This window comes from Onychostoma macrolepis, chromosome 02 (assembly GCF_012432095.1).
Source record: "Onychostoma macrolepis isolate SWU-2019 chromosome 02, ASM1243209v1, whole genome shotgun sequence".
NCBI classification, from domain to species: domain Eukaryota; kingdom Metazoa; phylum Chordata; class Actinopteri; order Cypriniformes; family Cyprinidae; genus Onychostoma; species Onychostoma macrolepis.
The window spans coordinates 15,073,787-15,100,657 of record NC_081156.1 but is presented as its reverse complement, the minus strand read 5'-3'; the positions used below and the strand labels follow the sequence as shown (position 1 = coordinate 15,100,657).

Below are 26,871 nucleotides of genomic sequence, written 5' to 3'. Positions count from 1 at the left end.
CTCAGTGCTGCCGAGTGCTGCTGAATAGTCACATCAGTCCACTGGAGAGAGATTCAGATGGGTTTACTTCAGTGGATCTGGCAGAATACAATGGCTATCATGACTGTGCCAACTTCCTCCGTGATGCCAATGCTCATGTAAGATAATTAGTACTTTCTTCAGCACAACTTATTTAACTGAAAGCACATTTTTAATTAGATATTTTTATTTTCGCTAATTTACATAGTTCTCTTCACTTTCATGCAATTTCTTGAATATACCATATACACACTCACATTCAAATTTTGGGGGGTCAGTAAGATTTTGGTTTACATTTGTTTTTTTTAAGAAATGAATACTTATATACAGCAAAGATGCCTTAAATTGATCAAAAGTGACGTTGAGACATTTATAATGTTCCAAAAATAAATCCTGTTCTTTTAAACTTTCTATTCATCAAAGTATCCTGAAAAAAGTATCATGGTTTCCACAAAAAAATATTATCTGTTCAACAATAAAAATAAAATCAAATTATAAGAAATGATAATAAGAAATGTTTAAGCACCAAATTAGAATGATTTCTGATGGATCATGTGAAACTGAAAACTGGAGTAATGGCTGCTGAAAATTCAGCACTGCACCAAAGGAATGAATTACATTTTACAATATATTATCCTAGAAAAAAAAAAAAAAACTAAATTTTACAATATTACTGTTTTTACTGTATTTTTGATCACATAAGCGCAGCCTTTGTAAGACATTGTTTTTTTTTTTTTACCTTTTCCCCAAACAAAAGGTAGTGAGTATGTGTATATGTGTATGTGAAATTATGTGAAAATTGAAAGAAAAGGGGAAAAAAGAAAAAGAAAAATGTTACACCGAAAAAAAAAAAGTATAGAGAAATTAAACTTAAAGGGCTAGTTCACCCAAAAATGAAAATTCTGTCATTAATTACTCACCCTCATGTCGTTCCAAACCTGTAAGACCTTCGATCATCTTCAGAACGCAACTTAAGATATTTTGATGAAATTCGAGAGGTCTTACGGGTTTGGAACGACATGAGGGTGAGTAATTAATGACAACATTTTTTTTTTTTCATTTTTGGGTGAACTATTCCTTTAAGGTAAATTATGGTTACTGTGTCAATGTTACACATTTAACAGTCAAATTTACCATACTTGGGTGAAAGTAAAAGTTTTTCCACATTTAAAACAAGTATAGCCTACTTGAGTATAGCAATTAAGTACTTTAAGACCCATGAATATTGCATACATTGACAGCTGATGATGGGGATTTTGCTAATACTCCACCTTGTGATGGCAAGCCATTACTGCCACCTACTGGCAAACACTCTACTTCTCTAGCATGAATATATTTGAGCTAATGAAATAATAGCTCATATTGGCTGAGTCATGCTACAAAATAGAGGACAAGGCACAAATATTAAAGTGCGTTTATTAAAACACACACCGCAACCAACTGAGTCATTCCCGCTGAAGAACCTCTCCATTATTTATCAGATATGGGACAGGATATTCTTCACAGGAACATCCTATTCAGAAGGTTGAACAGATACCACTAATCCCTTAATAATGAAGGCATTAATAATTTGATTATAATTTGATCCACATCTTCTGGGAGTAAAAGTGTTGACAAGTATTTGTTTATTCTTACGGAGAATGCTGTCATGTGGGACAATTTAAAAAAAAGTCTAATTTAATGAAATCTAATGATTTTAGTTGTATATGCCTGGTCCTTTTCATGCATTTTTAGAATTAATATTTAGAGTGTGGATGGACTCAAATGGATCATTTTATGTTCCCCCCCAATGTCATCTACCATTTGTGAGATGGACAAAAGGTCAGAAGACTAGTCGTGAAAATTCAATGATGCATAAGACGTCTGATACTGTATGAAACACCAATACGCTATACATAATTTGCTAAATACTTATATTTCAGCTCTGCCTCCACTGTCACTCCAATGCAAAAGGGCATCAGATACGTCATTGGTTCATAAATGAAGTGGAAACTATGCAAGCGTCAGCCTTTCTTTTGATAGCATAACTACGATGGCATATTAAAACGTTATGGTCGGACACAAGCTAATTAGCAAGACACTTAGTACTGTCTGGTTGGCGCATGAAGGACCTATCAGCTATCACTCACGCCCCTCTCAGTGCGAGCTCCAGAGCTCCAGGGGCGAGGACGATATGCGATCCTCCATATCAGATGTCAGTGGCCCATAAACGCAGTCAGTGTGTTTGTCAGAGGGCATTTTACTCCAATGTGTTTGGAGTCGCTCATGCTCCGTCAAGCCATCACAAAGCCAACGAGAGAGAAAGCGATGTGGTGTTCTCGCCAGTTTTGTTTGCATATGCTGACATGGCATTGGTTTGTTTTGAGTGTGTGGGTCTCCCCAAAGGAAAGTTTGAGCAGCACAGTGGGGTTCTTGACAATAATTCTTGTTTACAGGGGGAATAATTACATAAGATTAGTTTAATTATTATGGATATAACTGGATAAAGACAAAGGCAGACATAATTCAAAATAGACTGGATATGCTAATATAAAAAGGAACAATTTTCAAAAATCATTACATTGACTCTTTGTAAAAGCTTAATTTGGCATAATATTAAAAATGTGATAAAAAATATTATCAAATGTTTGTATAATATTGCTTTATCTATTCCAATATTCCACCGTATAATATGTTCAGAAATGTTCATAAATCTAAAATTTACATACTTGGAGAAAAATCATATTGAGTATAATTAAACTGTTTCCATATTTAATAATAAAATTTAAATATAGAGTTTTATAATATAATATAATATAGCCTGCAAATTAATAGAAATGGTGTGATCAGGTGCTTAAAACTGTTTGATCTATTCCACCATTCCACCATATATATATAGAGGAAATTGTCTAAAAATTGAGAAAATTCTGTTCAAATATTTACAAATTTAAAAGCGAAATTTACATATTTGGGTGAAAATCATACCTGAGTAATTAAAATGTGACCATATTCATTCATAATACTTAAAGAGATAGTTCACCCAAACATGAAAATTCTGTCATTAATTACTCACTATCATCTCATTCCAAACCTGTAAGACCATTCATCTTCGTACGTGGAAGTCTGACACGGAATAGAAGAAATTGTTGAATAAAGCCATTATTTTTGTGTTCTTTGCGTACAAAAAGTATTTTCAAAGTTTCATAAAATTACAGTTGAACCACTGATGTCACATGGAATATTTTACCGATGTCCTTACTAACTTTCCAGGCCTTGATCGTGGTAGTTGCGTTGCTGTTTATTGAGGTTCAGAAAGCTCTCGGATTTCATCAAAAATCTTAATTTGTGTTCCGAAGATGAACGAAGGTCTTACGGGTTCAGAAAGATTAATCAATGACAGAATTTTTATTTTTGGGTGAACTATCCCTTTAAATATAATATAATATAATATAAGAGCCTGCATGAACTGCCTGTACATGAATAGAATTGTTGTGATCTAATGCTTAGCTAGAGTGGCCTGATCTGTTTCTGCTGCATATCTAATGGTCTGTGTAACTGATGTGTGTTGACCTCTTCGCTCCACGGTCGGTTGAGGTGCATGTGACAGACAGAGAGGTATTAAGTGAAGCGCCTTTAAATTTGCGTAACAGCAAATCAGTTAGGGTTGGATACTAATGTGACACCTCAACAGAGATTAGAACTGTCTGTTCATGTACATGTATCGATTCGCCATCAAGCCCTGTTCTTTAATCTTTGCCCTTTTGTGGAATTGAAGTAATTCTCTAACCACAGTCCAAGACATTCAGAGCAGCAAATAGTGTTCTGTGACTGTAGTGTTAGTTCAATGTGAGAAACACAAAAGTGAGGAACGTGTGGCAGCCTTTAGATGTTTAAACCTGTAAAGACAAACGGTTCACCTAATCCCACCCTTTAATTATTCATACTTTACTATGAAGACCTCACTGTAGTGTGCTGATCCTTAAGCGTTTGGCCACTGGATGGCTGGAGCTCTGATGTGATTGTGGCTGCTCTCGTTACACTCAGCTGTTAGACTTGTGAAGACCTAACTGGAAAAGGCGTGTACTGTAAGTTATTTCAGATTACTTTATAAAAAACATAAATGTAATTGTTGTTTTACTTTTCTGAAGAAAAAAAATAACTACATTGCTTCTTGGTTCGAGGATTCATATGCTTCAAGAGTTTCGCCTGGGTGTGTAAAACTAAAACTCTAAAACTGTAAAATAAATATCAGGTAAATATAGCTGCCTTATTGGGAACATATGTCTAAAAATATTTTCCTTTTCTTTTTCTTATGGAATAAGAAACAAGTTTCAAATTGAATGTTGTCATGAAAGACCATATAAAAAGTATGACTAAAAATATTTTCCTTTTCTTTTTCTTATGGAATAAGAAACAAGTTTCAAATTGAATGTTGTCATGAAAGACCATATAAAAAGTATGACTAAAAATATTTTGTCATTGTGCGAGCAAGCAATGAGGTAATTGATGGAAACACACAGACTGACACATTCATCATGTTTAGCTCTGAGAACTAAATTTCATTTTGTTAAAATAAATAAATTAGACCCAAAATGTCACACATTTTATGATACACAGATAATGCATAATCGATAGTGTGTGAAGTTGAAGCCTGATTTTACACTCAACACACACATGCTTTATCTTTGCATTACTAAATGTTACTACTTTAGTAACACTACTAACACTACTACTAATACGATCCTAACTAATACGGTTGTCTGATATATAGATGTACACTACTGTTCAAAAGTTTGGGGTTGGTAAGATTTTTAAATGTTTTTGAAAGAAGTCTCTTTTGCTCACTATATGTGTTTATTTGATTAAAAAACCTGCAAAAACAGTTATATTATTAAATATTATTACACTTTAAAAACACATTTTATATTTTAATATATTTTATTATTGTTTATAGAATTGAAAACAATTGTGCTGCTTTTTTTTTTTTTTTTTACAATACTTAAAATATAATTATTTTTGAAATATTATAAATGACCATTTTGATCTTTACTGAATAATTAAGTATTACTTTCTTAAAAAAAAATCTTATTTACCCCAATCTTTTGAATGGTAGTGTATGAATACATGTGTACATATGACAAGGTTAAATTATGTCCTAATTTTCTGCTGTTGCAATGTATAGCATGATGTTATTATTAATGTTAAAAATGAACTCTGACAGCTTTGAAAATAACAAAATATATAGCACAGCAAGAACAGAGTTCACAAGTGGCCATAAGAGAAGTCAATCACTGCAATTGCAGGTATGGGTCATTTGAACCACCCGATCAGATGACTGAACTCTATAGGCAGTTTTCCTTGGTTAACTAAGTGGGAGGTCTGCTATACTAAACAGTAAATTGAGCTCCTGTTTCTCTTTTCTCAGGACTTTTTCTCCTCACTGGGGGCTGTTCACAGATCAGGGTGTACAGTGTGCTTCAAGACCTGTATTTTGCGCCAGTTACTAGAAGGAAATTGAGTTTAAATTTAGGAAATCACTGTGTTTTCTTATTGCTTTACTTCAGCAGTCTGCAGATATTGTTCTCATAGAGGAGGAAAGGACGTTGTTTAGCACAGCTGACCCATACCAGGATATTAAGGACCTGTCCTGTGAACTTGGACATAACGGCAGGATGGAAAATAGCAAGGTGATGATTTTTAATTATGAACTGATTTTAAGCAAATGTGACAGAACACGCTTGTTCTTAATCACTTTGGCTGTTTTGGTGTTCCTAGCAGCCGGTGAACGAAGTCCCTCCCCAGCCTCGTACCTCTCCAGCATACCCGGATAACTCATCTGCATTACTGGCCTCCTCACAGGATAAGAGAGCTGGAGCTGGAACCATTCAGCACATGCAAGTGGCCTCTACAGGTGAGAGTGCATGTGTTCGGCTCAGGCGAGAGTATGCATGATCTTTTATCTGTAACCGTTACAGATTTCTAACTGACAAAAAGGTCAACATCCATAACACAAATAAATTGAATATTTAAGTTAACTAATTTTCTCTGTCTTTGGTGTATAGTTGTAACTTCATTCAACATGAAGAAACACCTTGAGGAAGAGGAAATGGTTTTGTCCAATAAGTCCATGAGGTCGATGAGACAAGCAGGAATCACAGCGGTCTTCACTGGACAAACAATAAATGTATGTGCTAGCTTCAATATTAAAAAAGTCATTCTACAAATCACAATTAACCCTAATTATCTTTCAGGTCTTCTTGTGCTTATATCATCAGTGTACGTTATTCCAAAGAAAACAAGTTTCTTCATAATTTATCATCATATTGACTTGATCTGCCTGACGCCCATTTCTACCATAATTCCAAGAAAAAAGCGAGAGATTTGAACGCAAAAATTACAAGAAAAAGGCTGAACTGCAAGATAAATAAACTTGCAATTTCATTGCAAAGTCATTCAGGATGTTAACTCAAAGTTTCGAGATATAAACTGTGAAAAAAAAAGTCTCACAATAAAATTGTGAGAAAGAGCTGCAATATCCTTTTATTACCACCCCCTCGCCCATAGACTGATTGATTGTTGTAGGTTATGCAGCCTTTTAAAACCTTGCCAGTAGTAATGTAATTCAGTGCTGATTAATACAATAAAAGTTTCAACAATCATATAAAAAAACTATACATTTGAAAAAGGAGCATTACCTCTGGGTTTTTGGGGTTTTTTACATTTATTTTTACATTTTATATAAAAATATAATTTTAGTTAATAAGATTATGTAAAATTAAAGCAAATATTTATCATTTTATATATTAATTAAAAAATGCATTTGTTGTGAAACCTGAGCTCATGAATATCTTTGTTAATGCTGAAATCATAAGAAATCAAATAACTCTTCATCAATTAACATTTTAACATTTTCATCAGTAATTTTATTTACAAGATTAACACTGTTTGAGGCACTGTTGTTTACTTGTCCTTCTTAAAAAACGTGGTGTTTCAGGGAGAGTGGTAAACTTTCATTTAGGTTTGCAATGATATTTATTTTGATTTGAAGTGAATGGGTTTATTTGCAACTGAGATGATATGGCGATATTGATTTCTATGGGTTTGTATGAATCTGTTTACAGAAAGGACAGAATGGAATTGTTCCACTTGAGGCATTGGAGGCAAATCTTGCTGACATTGATTCTCTGATCCCAACTCATGACGAGAACGGGAGGCCCATTGCTGAATGGAAGAGGCAGGTTATGGTGCGCAAGCTTCAGGCTCGAATGCAGGATGAAGATGTCCACAGCAGAAAAGTAAACTTCTCAACCCTTCCAACATAAAAGTCCTTGCATAATGTCATACAACATTACAATAAGAATTGTTTTCTTACACAGGACAACAGTGACCAACACATCGAGATGGATGGTTGGAGGTATTCCCAAGTCCACAATGTCATTTTGGGCCCCTTTGGAGAACTGCTTACTGAAGATGACCTGGTCTACTTGGAGGGACAGATTGAAACTATCTCCCTTCAGAAACGATGCCAGGCCTATGAACTAGAGCTTGCTCGACTGGCGGAGGAACTCAGGACCATCCTTCCTGCTCCCATCGTTAATATCACCGTCAACACCCAGTGCCAGCAGCTCCCAAACATGGAGGAATCTCTGCCTCTTCCTGTGTGGTACAATCGTATCTCAAATATAGTAAAGAGCATGTCACTGCTCCTGACAAACCTCTCCGAAACAAACAGTGAGGATGGGATCAGTAAGATGCCAAACACAGATCTGGCATCAGTATTCACATTCCAGCCAGAGAGGCAAAGTTCAATCAGGGGACGAAGGCAAAAGGTGGAAATGGAGATCCAGCAATCAGGAGTTTCTGTGAGAAATCTGAGGTCCAACTTTGAGGGTCAGATAGGAAACATCTACCCATTTTCTGGGCTTTTAAACAACACATCAGACACAAGGCAGCAAAAACTGACTACATCAACAAATCATAAGGAGCAGCCAACTCAAAGCACTGATATAAATCACATTAATGACAGTGCCATAAAGTGCCAACAGGCACCAGGCAAAGATGCAAATAAAGTGATGGAGACCACTTGCTTGCGAAAGGAGCGTATCGTTGTGCTCTTTTTGAGCCACTGGAAAAGGTCTGCGTATGCAATATCAATGCGAGCCAAGATGAAACAAGAGCTTGGCACTCTTACAGAAGAAGGAATAACAGCTCCAGTCTCCAAGCCAGGAACCAGATCATTGTATCATCTTTACAGGCAAAGAACCGCAATAGAGAAGATGATTGGCAACTGGAAACGCATTGCCTCAGGGGTCCCATCACGACAGATCCGGAGCCTCCAAAGGAAGCATGTGACCTACTCGCCCGAGCAGTTCCTTCCTCGTGTGGACGGTGCTCCTGTTGCTTATGACAGCTTGACACTTGACTTGTTCATGCTTGGCTATTTTCACATTCTTGAGCAGGACCTCCCAGCTGAGGAGCGCAAGATGAGGCACCTGCTATGCTTTGAGGTGTTCGACCACGTGGGGAACTTTCCCTGGGAGATGGTCCGAGACTTCCACCGGGCTGTCCTCAGGGAGATTGAAGCTGGGAGACGTGAGTGGAAAGATGGTTTTGAGGACATCAAAATGCAATACTTTGGGAAAAGAGAAAATGGGATATCTAAGGAATCCACGAAGAATTCTAAAGTCGTGCCACAGGTTATCATCGAGAATACCATATCAAATGATGGAGGACATCCCAGCAGAGATGGAAGCAGTGATTTCTCAATGTTTAGTAATGATGAAATTTGTAAATATATTGATCGCAGTTTCACCTTCTGGAAAGAGAAAGAAGCAGAGTTGTTTGATTTTTGAGGTTTTTGAATGCAGTGATGGTTCAATTTGTATCTGAAGACTATATAATTTTGAATGCAAAATAATTTTGAGGCTTTTTGAATACAGATAATTTAATGACAAAAAATATGTTTGTTACATAACAACATGTTAATTGTTAGCATCAGGTAAACTGTACCTCATATAAATAAATACCAACAATGAATCTGGCCAAAAGAGTCTTACAGCCATGCATTCCACAAATTTTTAAGTTTGCCCTTTCTCTTTTATAAATAAACCATTGTTTTGTTTGAAAATTGCTGTTTTGTGAGATTAATCATTCCTGAGTCCTTTATAACTTCCTGTTACACGTTTTTTTTTTTTGACATTGAGTTCAGTACATAAATATACATGTATGGCGATGGGTGAAATGTGTGTGCGACCCACAGGGATGTTCAAACCACCCTGAGGGGCTGATGAAACATGTATAAGATGGAGTGTAACACTTGTTGTATAGCAGTAGTGCTATAGTATAGTTCAAACCAGAAAAACACTGAGCATAACACATCTACAGTTTATAAAAGCATCAAATCACTTTTCATACATTTTAGCAGGAAGGAAATGTTGTGTATAGACCAGGGTTCCTCAAATCTTTCCCTGGAGGGCCAATCTGCTGCAGAGTTTAGCTCCAACCCTTATCAAACTCACCTACCTGTGATTTTCTAATGATCTTGAAGACTCTGATTAGCATGCTCATGTGTGTTTGATTAGGGTTAGAGCTAAACTCTGCAGGAAAGTGGATCTCGTGGGCCAGATTTTTCTACTGTGCTAAACACACATACTGAACACATTACACAAACAAGCAAACCTTAACTTGAGCTAAGCAAATGACTCATGCTGTGGCATGCTAATGCTAATTTACTAGCCTGTAAACACCATTCTCCTTCTTGACTTCAAAGTAAATGCTGAACTGAAGAAACCATTTACTTCATGGATTTTCAAGATCTGTTACCTTACTAACAGTACAAAATAGATGAAAAAAAACACAAATTTTAACATATTCTATTTTCTTATAATATGCTGTGATTAGCTTTCATTTAAGGCCTAGCAGCAACAGTATTTCAAACACATCTCCTTATTAATATCAAAATGTTAGTTTTATATAATACTTTTATATAATACTATTTTATATAGCCTAAGCTATTTATGCTTAAAGTACAGTAATCTGATTGTAGGCCTATACTTTTTATTCTTTCCGTCAGTATACCGACTCTACTTGTGTAATGTGTTCCCATATCTAGAGAGTATTAGTAATATAAAATTACTAAATAAAAGTTATTTTATACATGTTGAGGGATGTTTTTGTGATTTTATTGTCAACGTTATCTCTAGTAAACTTAGCCTAGTTTTCTTGCCTATTTTTGTTTTTAGCCCCAGGCTGAAGATTATGAAGAAGTCTGCAGACAAACAGACTTGTCAGGATATATAACATGCATTGAAGTTTCCAGGACACAGTATATGTCACCACTAATATTAGACACATAGTCTACAATTTGATTTGGATACATTTTAATGTCAATCTCAGTTGCACGAGATTTCTCGTTTTTATTTGGTCATTTATTGTTTTGCTGAAAAAATAAAAATCAACATCAAATACCTCTGTACTCTGAAACAATGCTCCTTATTTAGACACAATGTGCTGGAGGAGAAAGATTTATAGATTTATGTCCAATAGGTCAAAAGGGCATGCTTGGATAGTGCTTGGTGATATTATTTGCATATTTTACTGTCACATAATGCCAAGTTGTGTACTTATGTACGTATGCTAGTTTGAACTGTGAATCTCTCTCCCTTCATTTTCCAGTCTGTGCTCTACCATTTTCATAAAGGCAAAACCCACAGATAACACAAACATATTCTCCTTATTTAATTGCTCGTACTACATTAGTTACTCTGTAAGTTTCTGTATATAAGGAACCTAGGCCTATATTAGTTACTGTACTATATAATGAATAAATTACCATGTTTTATATTTTATATATAGATTAATGTCAACATGAAATTACAAAAATGTAAATGTAATCTAAATCTTAACGTTTTATAATATCAAATTTATATTATAATGTGCACACAGACAAAGGTTTTGCAACGTTTTGTTAAACACCTCCTATTCAATTATTATTCACAGGATGTATTCACTTGTACACACAGAACGGTCTAAATGCAGCTTTGGGTGTCTGCAAAAGACACAAATAAGCGTTAAAAGTATATAAATATGTGTTGCACACATATGAGATGCAGATGCAAAATTGCTGCACGGATGCTAGGCCTGCGGTTTAGTGCGCGACGAGAGTTTACGAGAGACGTTTCCGTAAACACACAGTGATATCAGACGGGCGTATCGCCACCGCTGCGCATGCGCACAGGGCTGGAGAATTGACATCGCGGAGCAGCACTGCAATATCCATCGATTCGGGACCGAAGATTATCCATCTGCATTCTCGCAAGACTGGTGCCACCTGTACATATTAATCCATACCGACTGTGTCATTAAAGCAATCATGTCCATTGGAAGTGACTTTGGGAACCCTTTACGGAAATTCAAACTTGTTTTTTTAGGGGAGCAAAGCGGTGAGTCTTTGGGTTTGCCACGACTGGGTTTAGACGAACCCATTAACCTTTCGACACATGCATGAAGTACATTAGTATGTTGTTGAGTCTTTTATGTATCCGCTGGTTTGTGGTGTTATTTCAAACGATGTTATTGCTCCATCGATTCCCTGTCAAACAAGTCGGTTGCATATGTTTAATTTTTGATTAGTCATGAAAATGTATAGCTATGCAGCGTCATTAGACTACTAAACACCCATTTGTGAATATAACGTGATATAATCGTGATTTCAACAACTCTGTTATGATTGCCACCTGCATTTTCCATTGGAAGCAGAAGGGCTGATTATATTATTGATCGCTGTTATTCTAGCGCAGTCTAAATCGCTCAAAACAAATGATATATATGAAATAATTCAATCGAAAGACATGTATATCGCCGTGTTTGTATGTATCTTCCTGTAAACATCCACTGATTTAATGTCATGAAACAGAAAAGCGCAGAGGCTTTGCATTTCCCGTGTGTCTACTGGAGACACACCCAGGTTGGCATTCAGTGTCTGTGGGATTCTTCAGCAGAGCAAAAATAAAAAGCTCATGCATCATTTTATGAGCAGTCATAAGATCAGCCTGTATAATATGACTAGATATCGTGGTTTATTCATTTGGCCAGATGATGGTTTTTATCAGTGTCAATGTCACTGTCGGTGTTTGTGAAGACGTAATCAGACGGGCATTTGAGATCATGTCTGTCATTTGATGACTGGACATCCAAATATTGAAAATAATAACACTGAGCATGGCGTCACCGTAAAGTTCACGTGTTCTTGAGATATTTTTGTCTTACATTTTCCAGTAATGCTTATAGCTCCTAATACAGTGGTTATCTATTCATCATTCACTGTTCGTATGGGAAAAAAAAAAAAAAAAATTGGACAGGCAGTCAGACAGAGGGCCCTCTGTACTGTATAAAACAGCATTAGATTGTGATAAGTGATAATTGCAAATTAAGTCTAAATGAGCTTTGACAGCTGTCTGCATCTTGTCTAAATAATAAATCCTATGCAGCCTGAATATGATGATGGATATTACCACACCTGCACAGAAAAACATTTATTTTCCCATTATTTTTCCATTTTATGTCACCTTCTGAAAATTCTGTCATCGTTTGCTCACCTTCATGTTGTTCCAAACCATCTTTCTTCTATGGAACACAAAAGGAGATGTTAGAAAGAACCACTTATCTTTCCCCGCCCCCCATATAATGAAAGTGAATCGTGACTGAAGAAAGGAAGTCATGAAGGTTTGGAGCAACTTGAGAGTAACTGATGACATGGTTTGCATGGACTGTCCTGACTATCATCAGAAGACCACTTGTATTCTGCTGTCCATGGTCCTGAAGCTCTCTGCTGGTCAGATTTGGTTGGTCTTGTCTCAAGACATCAGCAGAACAACTAGACTGAAGTCACGGAAGAATGGGACCATTATGCCCTTTCGTTCTATGAACTGTTGGCATTGTGCCGTTTGGTGATTTTAGTATCTCAGCTCAGCCTGAAAAACAGGCTTGACCAGACCGGCCTGAAAAGAGCAGTCCTCTAGAGTATGAAATTTGTACTCGGGAATTCTGCTGTCACAGTGGCTCCATGCACTGCCGCATTTTTAAGTCATTTTTCCCTGTCGCCATAACTCTAAATGACAGTGAAGTTCAAATGACATTCTCTGTGTAATCCCTTAAGAAATGTACTGTCATTTGAAGGACGGAGGTTAAGACAGCATATGTTGCAGTATGCTAGTGTAATTCAATTACTAAAAACACAGTGTATGGAGTTGGTCAGGACAAACGAGTTATTAATCACTTCAATGCATGTGATTCATCAAAATCTGAATCTTTTCCTGGTTTTGTTGGTTTGTTTTACAGTTGGGAAAACATCGCTGATAACAAGGTTCATGTATGACAGTTTTGACAACACTTATCAGGTATGCTATTGGTTCTTTTAGTACAGACACCAAAGAGTTTTCCAGATAAGTCTATGTTATTTTGTATCTTACTTTGACTCTCATTATCATTAAAGGCAACCATTGGAATTGACTTTTTATCAAAAACCATGTATCTGGAGGACCGAACTGTAAGAAGCTCTGGAACTAATTATATCACATTAATGCAACTATCAAAATCATTATTTCTATAAATATGCCTTGTGCGGTTTTCTTGCAGGTGAGGTTACAGCTATGGGACACCGCAGGGCAGGAGCGTTTTAGGAGTCTTATCCCGAGCTACATTAGAGACTCCACAGTGGCTGTGGTGGTGTATGATATCACAAGTGAGCACCTTAAACACACACTCTGACCGATGAAGAGATGTAGAAGCGACTGCTTTTGTGTCGCCATTGATGAAATTCACTCACTCATTTCTTTTCCTTTTCTTCTTCCAGATGTCAATTCATTCCAGCTAACCTCCAAATGGATTGATGATGTCAGAACAGAGAGGGGAAGTGATGTCATTATCATGCTGGTGGGCAATAAAACAGACCTAGAAGAAAAGAGGTGGAGTCTTTTATATTCAAATTTAATATAATGCTTTGTGCTAGAATTCTTAATTTGTGTCACTATAGCATCAAGTTTTCATTTTTATATTTTTCTTTTTTTTTTCAATTAATTTACTGAAAATTATAATTTAAATTTAATTAAAATTGTAACGCATTATGTTGGGATTTGCTCTGATAGGCAAATCACTATAGAGGAGGGCGAGCAGCGGGCCAAAGAGCTGAATGTGATGTTTATCGAGACTAGTGCAAAGACTGGCAGCAATGTTAAACAGGTGAGTCTAAAAGCGTTACAATGTCTGCTCAATGGCAAATGGACTTGATCCAATAGAGTAATTTAATTGAAATCATGCCCTGTAACATGACACATGGAAAGCTCTAAAAAGATTCGATTTAGCCAGAGTTGTTGCCCATAGGGCTTTAATGGTACCAGTCCACGCTGGGAAAAAAAGAAATCTGATTTCATTCTCTTTCTGTTTGGTTTAATAGTTGTTTCGGCGAGTGGCTGCTGCTTTGCCCGGAATGGAGAGCCTGGATGATAACAACAAAGAAGGAAGTATCCTTTAATGCATGACATTTAAAGCAGATGAGTGTCATTTTTGAAAATGTGTCCCAGGTTAATATGCAGAGACAAAATTAGTAAGCTAAATAATTAAGCCATTTGTAGGTTGATAAACACAGTGGTGCTATCAAAACGTTTAAGCATCCCGTCCACCTAGACTCTGGAACATCATCTCAGCCAATACTGTGAGTTTGGGGCGGGACTATCTGTTGGTACGACCAATGACAGATGAAGAGTGTTTAGAAAGCCGAAAACAATAGTCATCATAATATTAAAATAGCCTGCTTACCCCAAGTTCCTAGTCTTATTGTGCATGATTTATAGCCATACATATATCAATTTATTATAGTCGACATCATCAAGCCGTATTTTTCAAACTGTCTGGCTCCTTTTCCAAAAACACAGACTTTTTCTTTTTGATTATGCTTTTTCACCTAAAGTACGATTATAAGAATACATTTATTAAGAGATAACAATAATACTGGGAAGCTGAGCTGAATACTTTAATAAGGCAACACTATTTTATTGATTTCCTTGACACACAACCCTTCTCCAGTGATTGACATTAAGCTGGACAAACAACCAGATCCTCCGGCCACTGAAAGTGGTTGCTCCTGTTAGTAGAAAGCGGTTCGGACCTTCATTAACACCACATGCTTGTTCTGTTGCTTCCTATGGGTCCACGTCCAGTTGAACTTTATGATCGGATATAGGCTTTTTACATCTGAATGGGTCTAAAATTATATTCCTCAGTTGCAAGAGCAAAAAAAAAAAAAAAACTACACTGTCTGTTTAATTGCCAAAATAATATCATAGGTAATTCAAAGTGACTAGCTAACAGATTCATATAAGACAGGAAGTGGCATGTGTACCATCTTCGGACAAACAACATTCAGAGTGGATTATCGGTTGTTATGTTTTGTATTTTTGTACATTACAAAAAGCACTAAATGATGCCTTCACAAAAAATGAGTTCAAAAAGATTCAAGACGGGTGACAGAGTAACTGTCTTTCGTCCATAGCATGCATGTAAGACAACTTTTAGAATCTGTCATGTCCTTTGGTCCATACACATCGATAGTAACGAAACAAAGAAGTCAGAATTAATGAAAAAAAGAAAAAAGACAGAGGTCCTGTTCAAAGTCTTAGTGTGGGTCTGTGTATACAGTACATCCTACATGCTAATCCAGTACCAGCCTCCACGAGAGGTGTGTGTACTAACCCGGTTAACCTTTAAAGTGCCGTGGCACTGTTGCAAAGAACCAATGGATTTTTCTGCTAGCTTCATGTATACACTTTAGATCCGCCAGGTGGTACTGTATTGTATATAGTATTTATATTATTGTGAACATCCATCATTTAGACGTGGTTTATGTTCACTTGTACAAATGTTATCTTTTGTTTTCTTCTTTTTTTTTTTAATATGACAAGGGCTTCACTTTTATTTTGTCAGTCTCACCTGTAGCCATACACTGGTAGTAAAGTATTACTTATGGTTTGGGCATTTTGCTGTTGCCTTATACTGTTTTACTCATCCACCATTATTCCTGTTAAACCCCCTTCAGATGTTTTACAAAAATATGTGAGTTGATTTTTATTTTTTAATTATAGTTTTGTATTTTGCAGCCAACCAGAACTAAAAAGAATGAGATAAGTGTCATTCATTCGGTTGGGGTGAGAAAGGCGATTTTGAGGTTAGCCTTAGGAAACAACAGATTTTCATTTCAAATACATGCACTTTCTTCTGGGTTCTGACAAGGAAATGTAAGGTTCACCACATCCTAAAGTAATGAAACAGACAAATGATTGTTGTATCCTTTGTAGTAAAGCTCTCGTAGTTAGTTTCCCGCACATGCAGAATGGATGTGTAGATTAAAATTCAAAATGCTAGTTGTAGGCGAACACTTTCATCCTAAAACAAGAAGACCTTTTTAAAACAGCACTGAGCTGAGAGAGAATGTACCCACCTGTTGTCCGCTCACAATATTCTGGTTATCGCAACAGTACGTTCAAGAAATGTGAGTTGTTTACGAATCTCTGGAAACATAGTATCTTTAATATTTAATGTATTTGTTTTTGTTTTATATTTTGAATTGTTTACATAAATGCACTGATTAACACCACTGATTGTATAGAGATTAATTTAGGATATATTAGGTATTTATAATATATTTAATGTTAGTGCGAGTTTCTTTCTGGTGCCAATAATTCTATTAATTGAAACAAAAATTGACATGAGGAATAACTGTGACTGAATTGTTGGTACTAGGCTTGACTTCAGCTTCTGGGATAATTTAAGGGGCCGCTGATATTAACTGTGGGGAGGGACTGAGGTTAATGAGTTTTGCATTGACAGGGCACAGAATATGTCATCTATCACATTCACATTTCTCAAGCCTCCGTTTCCTCTTGTTAGCTTTGTCATCTTTCACTTTTGTACACTAGTTGTGCCTTCTGTTATTGTGGCATCACAATGCAAAGCTTTCATTGTATGGCTACCTGAGAACACATACGTTACAGAACGGTGGTCACTGACTGGTCAGCCAAACAACTGACGGATTTATGATGAAATTGTTGTATTCACACCATCTAGCCAATTCACAGCGGTCGAGAGAAATTGCAGAACAGTCCCGTGCAAGCGGAAGGTTGTATGTAAAACAGGAAGTTGCTGCTGATAGTGTGAGGAGATTGAATCTGTCGGAGTTGTTGCCATAGGGTTGTGTAGAGCAGTGTAGTTGGCTCTTTATTCACTCTGTAAGGACATTTATCAGCATGACATCTGTCTGAAAAAAAATCAATAAAATCCATGTCTTAATACCAAACTGTTACAATGCTGAGTGTGATATTATTTTATACAGAAGTTTAAGAAACTAAAAATTTTATTTTTGTGTGTGTGTAAATTGTGTACTGTTTCATCCAAGCAAAAAGTTCTAATGAATTATTATTATTTTTTTTCAAAACTCACATTTTTTTATGACAATTTAAGACAAATGTTATGTTCAAGTTGAAAACAATGGATACTTTTCACAGACTGTGATGTTAACTTTGTAAATCTAGCATTTTTATTTTTCACAATTTTAACGTAAACCTTCAACATTATACTTGGTGTTTTCTTACCTTGGTCTTTAATTACATAAAACCCGTTATCCCTGCTATGTGAATGTTTCTAATAATAAGGCTAAGGAAGTGACGGCAAATTTGACATTTTTCTCTCTTTTGACCAACGTAATCAATCTCTTTGGAGATTCGCTTTTGGAAAGTCATAGAAACTTTAAAGTGATTTTTTTTCTTTTGCTATTGGTGCAAATGCGAAGACAAAATATATTTGTTGTTGTTTCCATTCATAAGACGTTTAGCCAAACTACGATGACTCCCTTTTCTCAGAACCCTGGTTCATTATAGTTTGAGTATAACCTTGTTGGAAAATCTCAAAGACATTAATAATTCCCACGCAACATTACAAATGCCGCATTAATGGCTAATCCAGATCCAGTGCATTTATTGTGATGCACAGAGACTGGGATTCCCCTTGGAGTGGAAACTATAGTCCTCAGGAGAGACAGGTGACTGAAAGTAGAGGCTCACATGATTGAGAAATCGTTTCTTGCCCAACTGTGGACTTTCCAAGCAATACCGCACAAATGAGCATAAATGCGAACAAATAAGGGGCAGGTATTTTTAACCAGCCTACAAGGTGCAAGTTAGTGTTTTAACTGTAAATAGAAATTCAATGTCACCACTTATCACAGCAGTCTTATGTATCAATGGCCCCTAGAGGCTCCAAGAGCACAAGAATCATTTGTCCACCAGTCACAAAAAAGCCATGCCAATCACTGACAGCCATCACACCAAATGAGAGGAAACCAGCAAGGAGATTACAGGTATCTCTAGTCCTCATCACCTGCATCTGTTGTAAGTACTATGTTCATTTTTTTAGCATGTTTAACATCAGGAAACTAATCAATAGGTACCATTATTTCTAAAGGTTGAATGATGACTGATAGTGTTTAATTATTAAGGTTAAGAGTCTTTGACCATCAGCGGGTCTGCAGCAGTACTGACAATTACTGTTTGAACTGATTTTTGACAAAAATAAAAAGGATAAACCAAAATTCAGCAATTATTAATAGACGTTAATTTCAGTCAAAACTAAAGCTCAGCTAAATATTTGTTGCAATTGTTTCATTAAATATGTTTTAAATAAAAAATTAAAATGACTTTTTTTTTTACTTTGTTTAAATTATTTTAATGAATAGTAATGTAAGCTAAATATGTAAATACATGAAAATGATACTATATGCCTGTTACTGTATCATAGGTCCAGTTTAAAGTGCAACATTCAATTTGATATAATATATAACAAGGGATCCCTTCTCTAAAAAAGACCTTCTCTAATTTGTTTACGTACTATTTATGCACATGATAAAACAATTGAATCTTTTTTAATTAATATCTGAAGATATATTTAGTGCTCTCAAAACACCAAAGCCAGAATTTCAGTGTAAATTTAGTTTGTGATCTATATGCAGGACTCTTGTGTTAGCATGTCAAGGGTGGAAGGTTACGGAGAGTCTGACCTGCGCTCACAACTACGAGCATGTAGGACTGAGATCGCTATGGCAATCCATGACCCTTTCCCACTGCTGTATGGGCTGGCAGATCACGACATCATCTCCGAACAGATCCTAAGGGTGAACATTTTCATAGAAATTACATTCCTCAGCATAATTATAAATATGCGTAATCATAGTTCATTAAATGCTCAAACAAGAAACTAATACTATTACCGATTAACACTTAAGGAGACTTTAGAGCGAAAGAAAAAGGACGGTATCCACAAAGCTGTCTACTCACTGCTCACTCTGATACTGGACCAGGATGCCACAGTCCTCCAGGGCTTCTGGAGCAATCTCTGTAAAGAGTACAATAAGGAGTGTTACCCAAAACTGGAATCCCTGTTTATGAACCTTCCCAAAGGTACAGTGCACAGGTCTGGCAAACATAAGTAGGTTGGAGGATAACAATTACAGTTTGAGTGATGATAATCTGATTTGGCAGGGTTAAAGCAGGTGGCCAGACATGCAGGGAACCCCAGGCTTGAGCTGCAGGTCCGCAGCCAGTCAGGCAAGAAGAGAGGGGTGGCCGAAAAACAAATGACCCACCGGCCTCATCACACCAAGAAAGCCTTGACCTCCAGCTCAGGTATGGACACTGGCACAGGCACACACACACACAGACAGACAGACAGACACTGTCTCTGTACATTCAATACGTCAATTTAAAAAAAAAAGTTTGAAAATGTTTTTCAGTAACACTTTAGAATAATGGTCCGTTGTTAACAAGTAACTATGCAGGAAGTAAGGTAGTACTAGATTAACACTTAACTTAATACTGTTAACTAATAGAGAAGCAAGATTAACTAAGCAGTAAGTAACAATTTTAGGACAAAGGTAGTTCCTTATTAAATATGTGATAATTATTAAATAAAAAATATCCTCATTGAGAACTACTTGCGAACTATGACCAATTAATAAAGAACAACCAATTAATTACTAATCACAACAGTAACGTCTTAAAAGTTAACAATTGGGTTCTTCGTGGAAACTAATTTATGAATATGATATCCCCCAAATAAGTCGGCTACATTTTAAAATTGTGGCTACTACTCTTACCAAAGGATGGATGTTTTCTGTTTATTTCAATCAAAAACACAGAATAATAATAAAAACAATTCACTTAATAATTGTAATAATTAGGAAGTGATGCTGACAAGCTCATGATTGAATTAGTTCACAATTATGAACTCTGTTTGATGTCAGTTCAATATGTATCCCACTCCAAATGACCTACTGGTAGAATATCACTAGTGCCTCACACAAATGTATGACTGTACAGTATGTGTCAGATATAAAACGTTAAATAACTTATTCATTTACGTGTGAGTAATTACTAAGGGGTTAACGTGTTTTTCACTTTAAAATAATGGTCCAGATCACTAGTAGTTCCTTAGTAGCACTTTAGCTTTAAAGTGAAAAATGCATTAACCCCTCACTAATTACTAAGTAATTTAATAAGTTTTTTAACATATTTAAATCTGACACACAGTGTACAGTCATACATTTGTGTGAGGCACTAGTGATATTTTACCAGACACTGTAATCTGGAATCTGCAGTTTTGTGCTAAACACAATATAAATGCAGTCGATGCCTTCATTAAGGATGTGAATTGTTTTTGTCAAGAGAACATCATTATTTATATTCAAGAAAAGTCCTCCCCAGCCTACTGTCACTAAAGGTAGGTCTTTTGGAGTCGGAGGCATACTGAACTGACACAAACTAGAGCTCATAATTGTTAACTAATTCAATCACTTCCTAATTATTAACATTTTTAAATAAATTATTTGTATTATTATTCTGTGTTTTTGATTGAAATAAACAGAAAACATCCATCCTTTGGCAAGAGTAGTAGTCACATTTATAGCCGACTTATTTGGGGTATATCATATTCATAAATTAGTTTCCACAAAGAACCCAATTGTTCACTTTTAAGACGTTACTGTTGTGATTAGTAATTAATTGGTTGTTCTTTATTAATTGGTCATAGTTCGCAAGTAGTTCTCAATGAGGATATTTTTATTTAATAATTATCACATATTTAATAAGGAACTATCTTTGTCCTAAAATTGTTACTACTTACTGCTTAGTTAATCTTGCTTCTCTATTAGTTAATAGTAGCCTATTAAGTTAAGTGTTAATGTAGTAGGCTACTACCTATTACTTCCTGCATGGTTACTTGTTAACAACGGACCATTATTCTAAAGTGTTACCAGTTTTTCTTGGTTATGTAAACTTTAAAGATAACATTAAAGGGATAGTTCACCCCAAAATGCAAATTCTGTCATCATTTAGCCTACTCACCCTCAAGTTGCTCCAACTACAACTACCATAGAAGGCCTTGGACATGGGGACTTGGGGCAAAAATGCCCCTCCACAAACAAATTAAATCTATTACGTTTGTTGCTAACAAAGTGAAAATGAATAGACCGTGTCGATTGTGGCATTAAATTAAGATCTCCTCATGTTATTTCATTTTAGGCGTTTTTAAAGTGTTGCGCATTTTAACCAATCACAATTCTGTTGAGCTTAGGAATGCAATGGCCAATCAGAGGCGTTCAGATGAGTCATCGCTGAAACTCATCAGCTTTAAGTGCGCGCGCGTTCTTGCGAATTCTCATTATAAACAAAGCGCAGATGTACGTACAATGCAAGTAAGAGATTCATTGCAGTGTATACAGCTTCAGTGATTATAACGATAATTTATTTATTTTATTTTTTTTGAGAGTGCTTAAACTCGCGATAGATCAAAGTTAGTGATAATGTTTGGAAAGGAAACGTTATAGTTATAAATTTCTATTTTTTTTTTTTTTTTTTTGTAATCACGTTAAATACAAATTCAGTCCCATTAAACATATTTTATTAGCCTGCATGTCACCCATGTCTGGTTCTTGCCTAAACGGGTTTATAATGTTTAATACATTTGGCTGGTTTTAGCCTTACCCTGGAGTTGGTTCACCCTCCGCCTATGACAACTACATCTACTGCTTCAGAAAAACATCCCATAAATGAAGCATAATTAATGTGTTAAAAACCAGCTAACTTTGAATGGACGTTCTGTTAACATTACTCGAAGAATGTTTGTTTATAACTTTGAGAGAACATTTCCAGAACGTTCTTCATTGTTCTGAGAATGTTAGCTGGGCTGGAGAAAAGATGGGTGTTTTTTATTTTATTTTATTTTAATTTTTTTGCTTTTTGCTTTCCTGACACTTTTTTCTATGACCTTGTGATGTGACAGTCAAGTTGGGTAGTTTTCATTTAGTTTGTATAATAAGCCAAGCAAAATAGCAACCGATTACTATTTATTAAAAACTGCTTACGTTTTAGGTGTATTACTACTAACAGGCCTAATGTAGGCCTACCATTTTTCCATTTCCGGTGATTTCAGAAGCAGAAGTCGTAATAGTTGTTATGAATGAAAACTACAACAAATATAATTTTTGCATTCACAAATAACAAAATATAAAATCTACGATAGTGTTTCTATATAGCCTTCCCAAAGAGGGAAAAATTACCATTCATTTTACCATTCATGTACTACATATTATGTCGCTTAAATAAATAAATAAAATAAATATATAAATTATTAACTTTGTACACGTAAAGGTAAACTGCACCATCTCTGTTTTGTGAATAAGAGTAATGTTTGCTAGTTCTTCACGCTGCACTCACAAACGATCAAAGGGGTAATGTTTACATCCAGGCTAAGACTAACATTTAAATGCATATAAAATAAAAAATCTCATAAAATACTGAAGCTACTTAGCAGTGTTGTCTCGACAAATTAATCTTTTGTAAGAAAAAAAAATGTTTACTGACGCTTGCAGGCAAGCCCTCATCGGTTCTTCACTAACCACGTGATATTTTTACACTCAAAAAGGCGAATTACGATTTATAATCTGAGGGAACACGTGTCAGTTTGTATGGCTGTGACAGGATGCTTCTATTTGCAAACATGATAGTCCTGATAACTCAATGTCTTCACTGTTCCAGGAAGCAAAGGCAAGCCGATGAGAAAGACAGATGGTGCAGCACTTTCTCAGGTCTCAGTGGGAAGCGGTAATCACATGTTTGTGTAAAGTGTGTCATTAGAAGACTATGCATTATAGTAAATGAATGAGATTGCAGATGAATAAATATATGACTCCCGGAATGCAGGGGTCCAGGCTGTATCTACCTCAGTCCAGAGGGCCGTGACCGTGTCTGCCAGTGAGCATCCCACTGGCTGCGGGACAGTGGAGGGGATTCTGATCCAGCAGGTCATTGAGTCTGGTGAGCTCAGCACACATACAGTATTGACAGACTGTGATGAAAGCCTTTACTTAGCTAATGCTTTAGCTCTTAGTGTGTGTTTTGATAGTGTAACCTTTCCGCGTAAACGCTTTGGCAGCACAGATGTCTTATCTGCTCTCTCCCATAGGAGGTGCCAAAAAATGCATCAAGGTGGGAGGAGAATTCTACTCTTCTGGCAAACTGGATGAGACAGCTGGAGTGCACAAGGCACAGACTGCACAAAACTATATTCACCAGCAGGGAGAGCCAAGCACCAGAGTCACGGATGTAAGTGATCAAAATTCGTTCGACTCGTGGAAAATTACAATGTTGAAGATGTAGAAAAACCTACTTGAAAACAATTCTTCTTCATAATTTTAACCTGGTACAATAGGTAAATCACATTTATGATGCATACTGTATGTTCAGGTCGAGCATAATGATGATGAATGTACAGTCTGTAAAGACGGTGGGGAGCTCATCTGCTGTGACGGATGTCCTCGTGCCTTCCATCTCACCTGCCTAGTGCCGCCCCTTACCTCCATACCCAGGTACAGATTAGTCATGTGACGCACAGGCCACTGACCCTACCAAACCTAGAGCTGACCTTTGACTGCACTCATCATTATTCTTTAGCTGTGCCAAGCTTAAGTCAGTGTAGTAGAATACAAAATATATATATATATAAAAAAATAAAATAATAATAATAATAAAATGAAATTATTAGTACAATAATTGAAATTAAATATGAAATAATTTTGTCGCAAATTTGCAGTTAATTGTCACAGATTTACTTGTGACATGATTTATGTTTATTTCCAAGTTTAAATAAGATTTGAAATCCAAGTTTAGTGTGGTTTTTAGACTTACAGACACCAGTGGTTCTCAACCAGAGGGCCAATACCCACTAGGGGGCCTCAGCAAACTTTCACTGGAACAGTGGGATGATTTACAATTCATCAGTTATATTATTAATCTGTAATATTATTAATACATCCTTAAAATTACAGACTAATATTATTAATTTGTCTTTAATTTTAATAATGATGTCAAATTATTCAAATTAATATATTTTTGTTGATACAACTTTTTTAAAATAAAATACAGTAATTCACTTAATAAAATTGCTAAAAATGCATAAAATCATGCATAAAATAAAAAGAATGTGCTAAATAACTATTATTTCTGTTTGGTTCTGTTTGGTTGTTTAAAAACAATTAGTTTTGTTATAATTATATCAAATAGAGATGGAAATATCTTAACATTTATGGTGGTGGGGTTCGAAGATTGCTTTGGACAATGAGGAACCTTTGAGTCAAAACGGTTGAGAGTCACTGCTCTATATGAATCTCTGTATGAATGTATTTGTTTTCAGTGGTATCTGGCGCTGTCAGCTATGCCAAAGCAACAGAGCGAAAGACAGAACATACACCCCTTTGCAGGTAAACATGACAAGAGTAACATTAAATCTACTGAAAACAACATTTCCCTACTAATTGAAGTTGCATTACAGTCCCTCACACATTTATGTACAATATGAACTGTCATGACTAGTGATGGGAGATTATTAGTAGTCATAGCAGTATTAACGTCTCTGCTCTTATTTTTAGCCTGCAGTTCACCCTCCAGTGACAGAGACAAGCTCCAGCTCTGCTGTGGACTTCTCTTTCTTCTCGTCTTTGTCCTCCACTTCACTCTCCACAGTCACAGGAGGCAAAAGTGCTCTGCCCATGGGCCTCCAGGTAACACTTCCATGTGAGAGACACAGTGACTGAGTACATGGAGAGCACCACATGCTCACACCAAGTCTGATAGCTATAACAATAAATGTAACTATAACATTTTAATAATTGTTGGAATCACTTTCAGAAGGATTTTTATACAGCTGATGAACAATAGAAACATCGACAGCCAATAAAATCCACCCAACATTAAACAGCTCAAGCATTTAAAGCAGTAGACAACATTACTGCGGTGTGCTTATAATTAACTGAATGTTACCATACGTTGGTGGGGATGCTAATATAGTTGTTATAGTTAATTACCATACGTTGGTGGGGATGCTAATATAGTTGTTATAGTTATCTTTATAGTTATCATTCTTTGTCTAAACACGCCTCTATGAGAATAATAAACTCCAACTCTTTTTTTCCAGTTTTGAAAACATTGACAGTCAATCAGAATCTGCTCAAGCCTTTAAAGCAGCAGACGACAAAACTACAGCTCACTAAACAGAATGTTATTGTGCATTAATGTGGATGCTAATACAGTTATCATTATAGTTTTTGGTATGAACGTGCCTTTACTATGTGTGGAGAAATAATTCATCCAAAAAAAGGTGTAAAATCTTATTTACACACCCTCATGTCATTTCAGTTGTTTAAATCATATATATATCTCTGACAAGTGGCAAGATTGTGGTAATATTCAGCTATTCATATTTTTAATCTCTGTTAGTCTTCAGATGGTGAAATGGTTGGGATGAGGATGGCTTGTGGAATTTGCCACCTTACCCGAGGAGAGCTGATCACCTGCCCGCAGTGCCTGCAGAGTTATCATGCCCTCTGCAACTTCTCAAAGTACTGATGTTATTTATAATGGAATAACTGTTCTATTCTAAGTTCTATCATGCTTTGTATCTCAGTCACTCCTTCTCTCTTCCCCTATTTGTCTTTTCAGTGGAAAGTCAAGATGTAGAAATTGCTCCAGGTCTTGGGGCCCTGAAAGTGAAACATCATCGAGGACTCTTCAGGTAATCCATATACACTAAAACAACACTTTAGGGCTGGCTGACCTCATATATGTTATTAGTCTGGTTTATTCCCACAGGTGAGCCAACACATCACTGATCAGGGCTTAACGCCATCAGAGCAACTGCTCAACAGAGATGAAATGGACTCTATAATGGGGGAGGTGAGGTCATGTTTTTCAATAGTATACAAATAAATTGATAAATGCAAATGTGAGCAGTGGAAACTGTATATACATCAAGCCACAGATGAGATGCCTAACAGCATATTTGTCTTGATGAATGCAGAGCTCTATAGATGGGATCCTGCAGTGGGCTTTTCACAACATTTCACGTCCTATTTCTGAGTCTCAAGGCTATTTCCAGTGATTAAGTGAGTCCACTGGTTCATCTCTGCTGTGCCCAAAAGTCAAATCTCAGTATAAGGTTCCTCCTCAGTGTTAGTTGGACTAATATGGATTCAATAATGTGAAGAAAATTAATGTTTATCCATTTCACAGGTTATTTTTTTTATTTTATAGTCTATAAATCACAAAAGGTTGTTGCTACTACAGGGTGTCCACCAACTATTGTTTTATTTCAAACTAATATTTGGGAAAAATACAATATATACAATACAAAATACATTAAGATAGCTTCACCCAGAAGCTAATGTTCATCTAAATGATTCATTGTCCCTCCCACATTAAACTGTATTAAATACAATAAAAA

At 36.1% G+C, this 26,871-nt stretch overlaps 3 protein-coding genes and 2 long non-coding RNA genes across 8 annotated transcripts in view; 3 read left to right on the top strand and 2 right to left on the bottom strand.

Annotated features, from left to right (window-relative positions):
• The window catches only part of espnlb (espin like b), a 14,256-nt gene extending 4,694 nt beyond the window's left edge, over positions 1 to 9,562 (top strand). The window contains exons 5-10 of one of the 3 annotated variants that reach the window (XM_058745278.1): positions 6 to 137; positions 5,565 to 5,684; positions 5,773 to 5,908; positions 6,060 to 6,181; positions 7,119 to 7,292; positions 7,374 to 9,562. In XM_058745278.1, coding sequence (XP_058601261.1) covers positions 6 to 137; positions 5,565 to 5,684; positions 5,773 to 5,908; positions 6,060 to 6,181; positions 7,119 to 7,292; positions 7,374 to 8,849 — 2,160 coding nt within the window. In that variant the 3' untranslated portion in view covers positions 8,850 to 9,562. Of the gene's footprint in view, positions 1 to 5; positions 138 to 5,561; positions 5,685 to 5,772; positions 5,909 to 6,059; positions 6,182 to 7,118; positions 7,293 to 7,373 lie in introns of all 3 variants that reach the window. The other 2 variants (XM_058745268.1, XM_058745261.1) reach the window with 2 other exon arrangements.
• The window catches only part of LOC131520830 (uncharacterized), an 18,278-nt gene extending 4,374 nt beyond the window's left edge, over positions 1 to 13,904 (bottom strand). For both annotated transcript variants that reach the window (XR_009266146.1, XR_009266145.1), the window contains exon 1: positions 13,823 to 13,904. This is a non-coding gene — a long non-coding RNA (uncharacterized LOC131520830). The remainder of the gene's footprint in view (positions 1 to 13,822) is intronic.
• On the top strand, positions 11,123 to 17,344 carry rab6bb (RAB6B, member RAS oncogene family b). Its single transcript, XM_058745302.1, has 8 exons — positions 11,123 to 11,438; positions 13,336 to 13,394; positions 13,490 to 13,543; positions 13,633 to 13,738; positions 13,850 to 13,961; positions 14,142 to 14,235; positions 14,450 to 14,516; positions 15,079 to 17,344. Exons 1-8 carry the CDS (start codon positions 11,369 to 11,371, stop codon positions 15,141 to 15,143), a joined length of 627 nt encoding a protein of 208 aa, XP_058601285.1. The 5' UTR covers positions 11,123 to 11,368; the 3' UTR covers positions 15,144 to 17,344.
• Positions 17,168 to 21,777, bottom strand: LOC131520825 (uncharacterized). Its single transcript, XR_009266144.1, has 5 exons — positions 21,441 to 21,777; positions 19,551 to 19,733; positions 19,377 to 19,434; positions 19,100 to 19,207; positions 17,168 to 17,305 (listed from the first exon to the last, which is right to left on the bottom strand). It is a non-coding gene; the product is annotated as an uncharacterized LOC131520825 (long non-coding RNA).
• aire (autoimmune regulator) lies at positions 18,938 to 26,871 on the top strand. The gene is made up of 13 exons (XM_058745316.1): positions 18,938 to 19,213; positions 19,325 to 19,499; positions 19,581 to 19,724; positions 23,133 to 23,198; positions 23,298 to 23,411; positions 23,560 to 23,699; positions 23,841 to 23,962; positions 24,787 to 24,853; positions 25,022 to 25,153; positions 25,869 to 25,990; positions 26,091 to 26,163; positions 26,241 to 26,324; positions 26,449 to 26,871. The coding sequence occupies exons 1-13, from the start codon at positions 19,046 to 19,048 to the stop codon at positions 26,527 to 26,529; spliced, it is 1,488 nt and encodes a 495-aa protein (XP_058601299.1). The 5' UTR covers positions 18,938 to 19,045; the 3' UTR covers positions 26,530 to 26,871.

Excerpts from the sequence above, each read along its gene's own strand:
- aire (XM_058745316.1), top strand. The coding sequence starts at position 19,046 with ATGCAGGACTCTTGTGTTAGCATGTCAAGGGTGGAAGGTTACGGAGAG. Across the intron at positions 24,854-25,021 it reads GAACATACACCCCTTTGCAG|CCTGCAGTTCACCCTCCAGT; the intron begins GTAAACATGACA and ends TCTTATTTTTAG. Across the intron at positions 25,991-26,090 it reads GCCCTCTGCAACTTCTCAAA|TGGAAAGTCAAGATGTAGAA; the intron begins GTACTGATGTTA and ends TTGTCTTTTCAG.
- rab6bb (XM_058745302.1), top strand. The coding sequence starts at position 11,369 with ATGTCCATTGGAAGTGACTTTGGGAACCCTTTACGGAAATTCAAACTT. Across the intron at positions 13,395-13,489 it reads GTTTTGACAACACTTATCAG|GCAACCATTGGAATTGACTT; the intron begins GTATGCTATTGG and ends TTATCATTAAAG. Across the intron at positions 14,517-15,078 it reads TGATAACAACAAAGAAGGAA|TGATTGACATTAAGCTGGAC; the intron begins GTATCCTTTAAT and ends ACCCTTCTCCAG.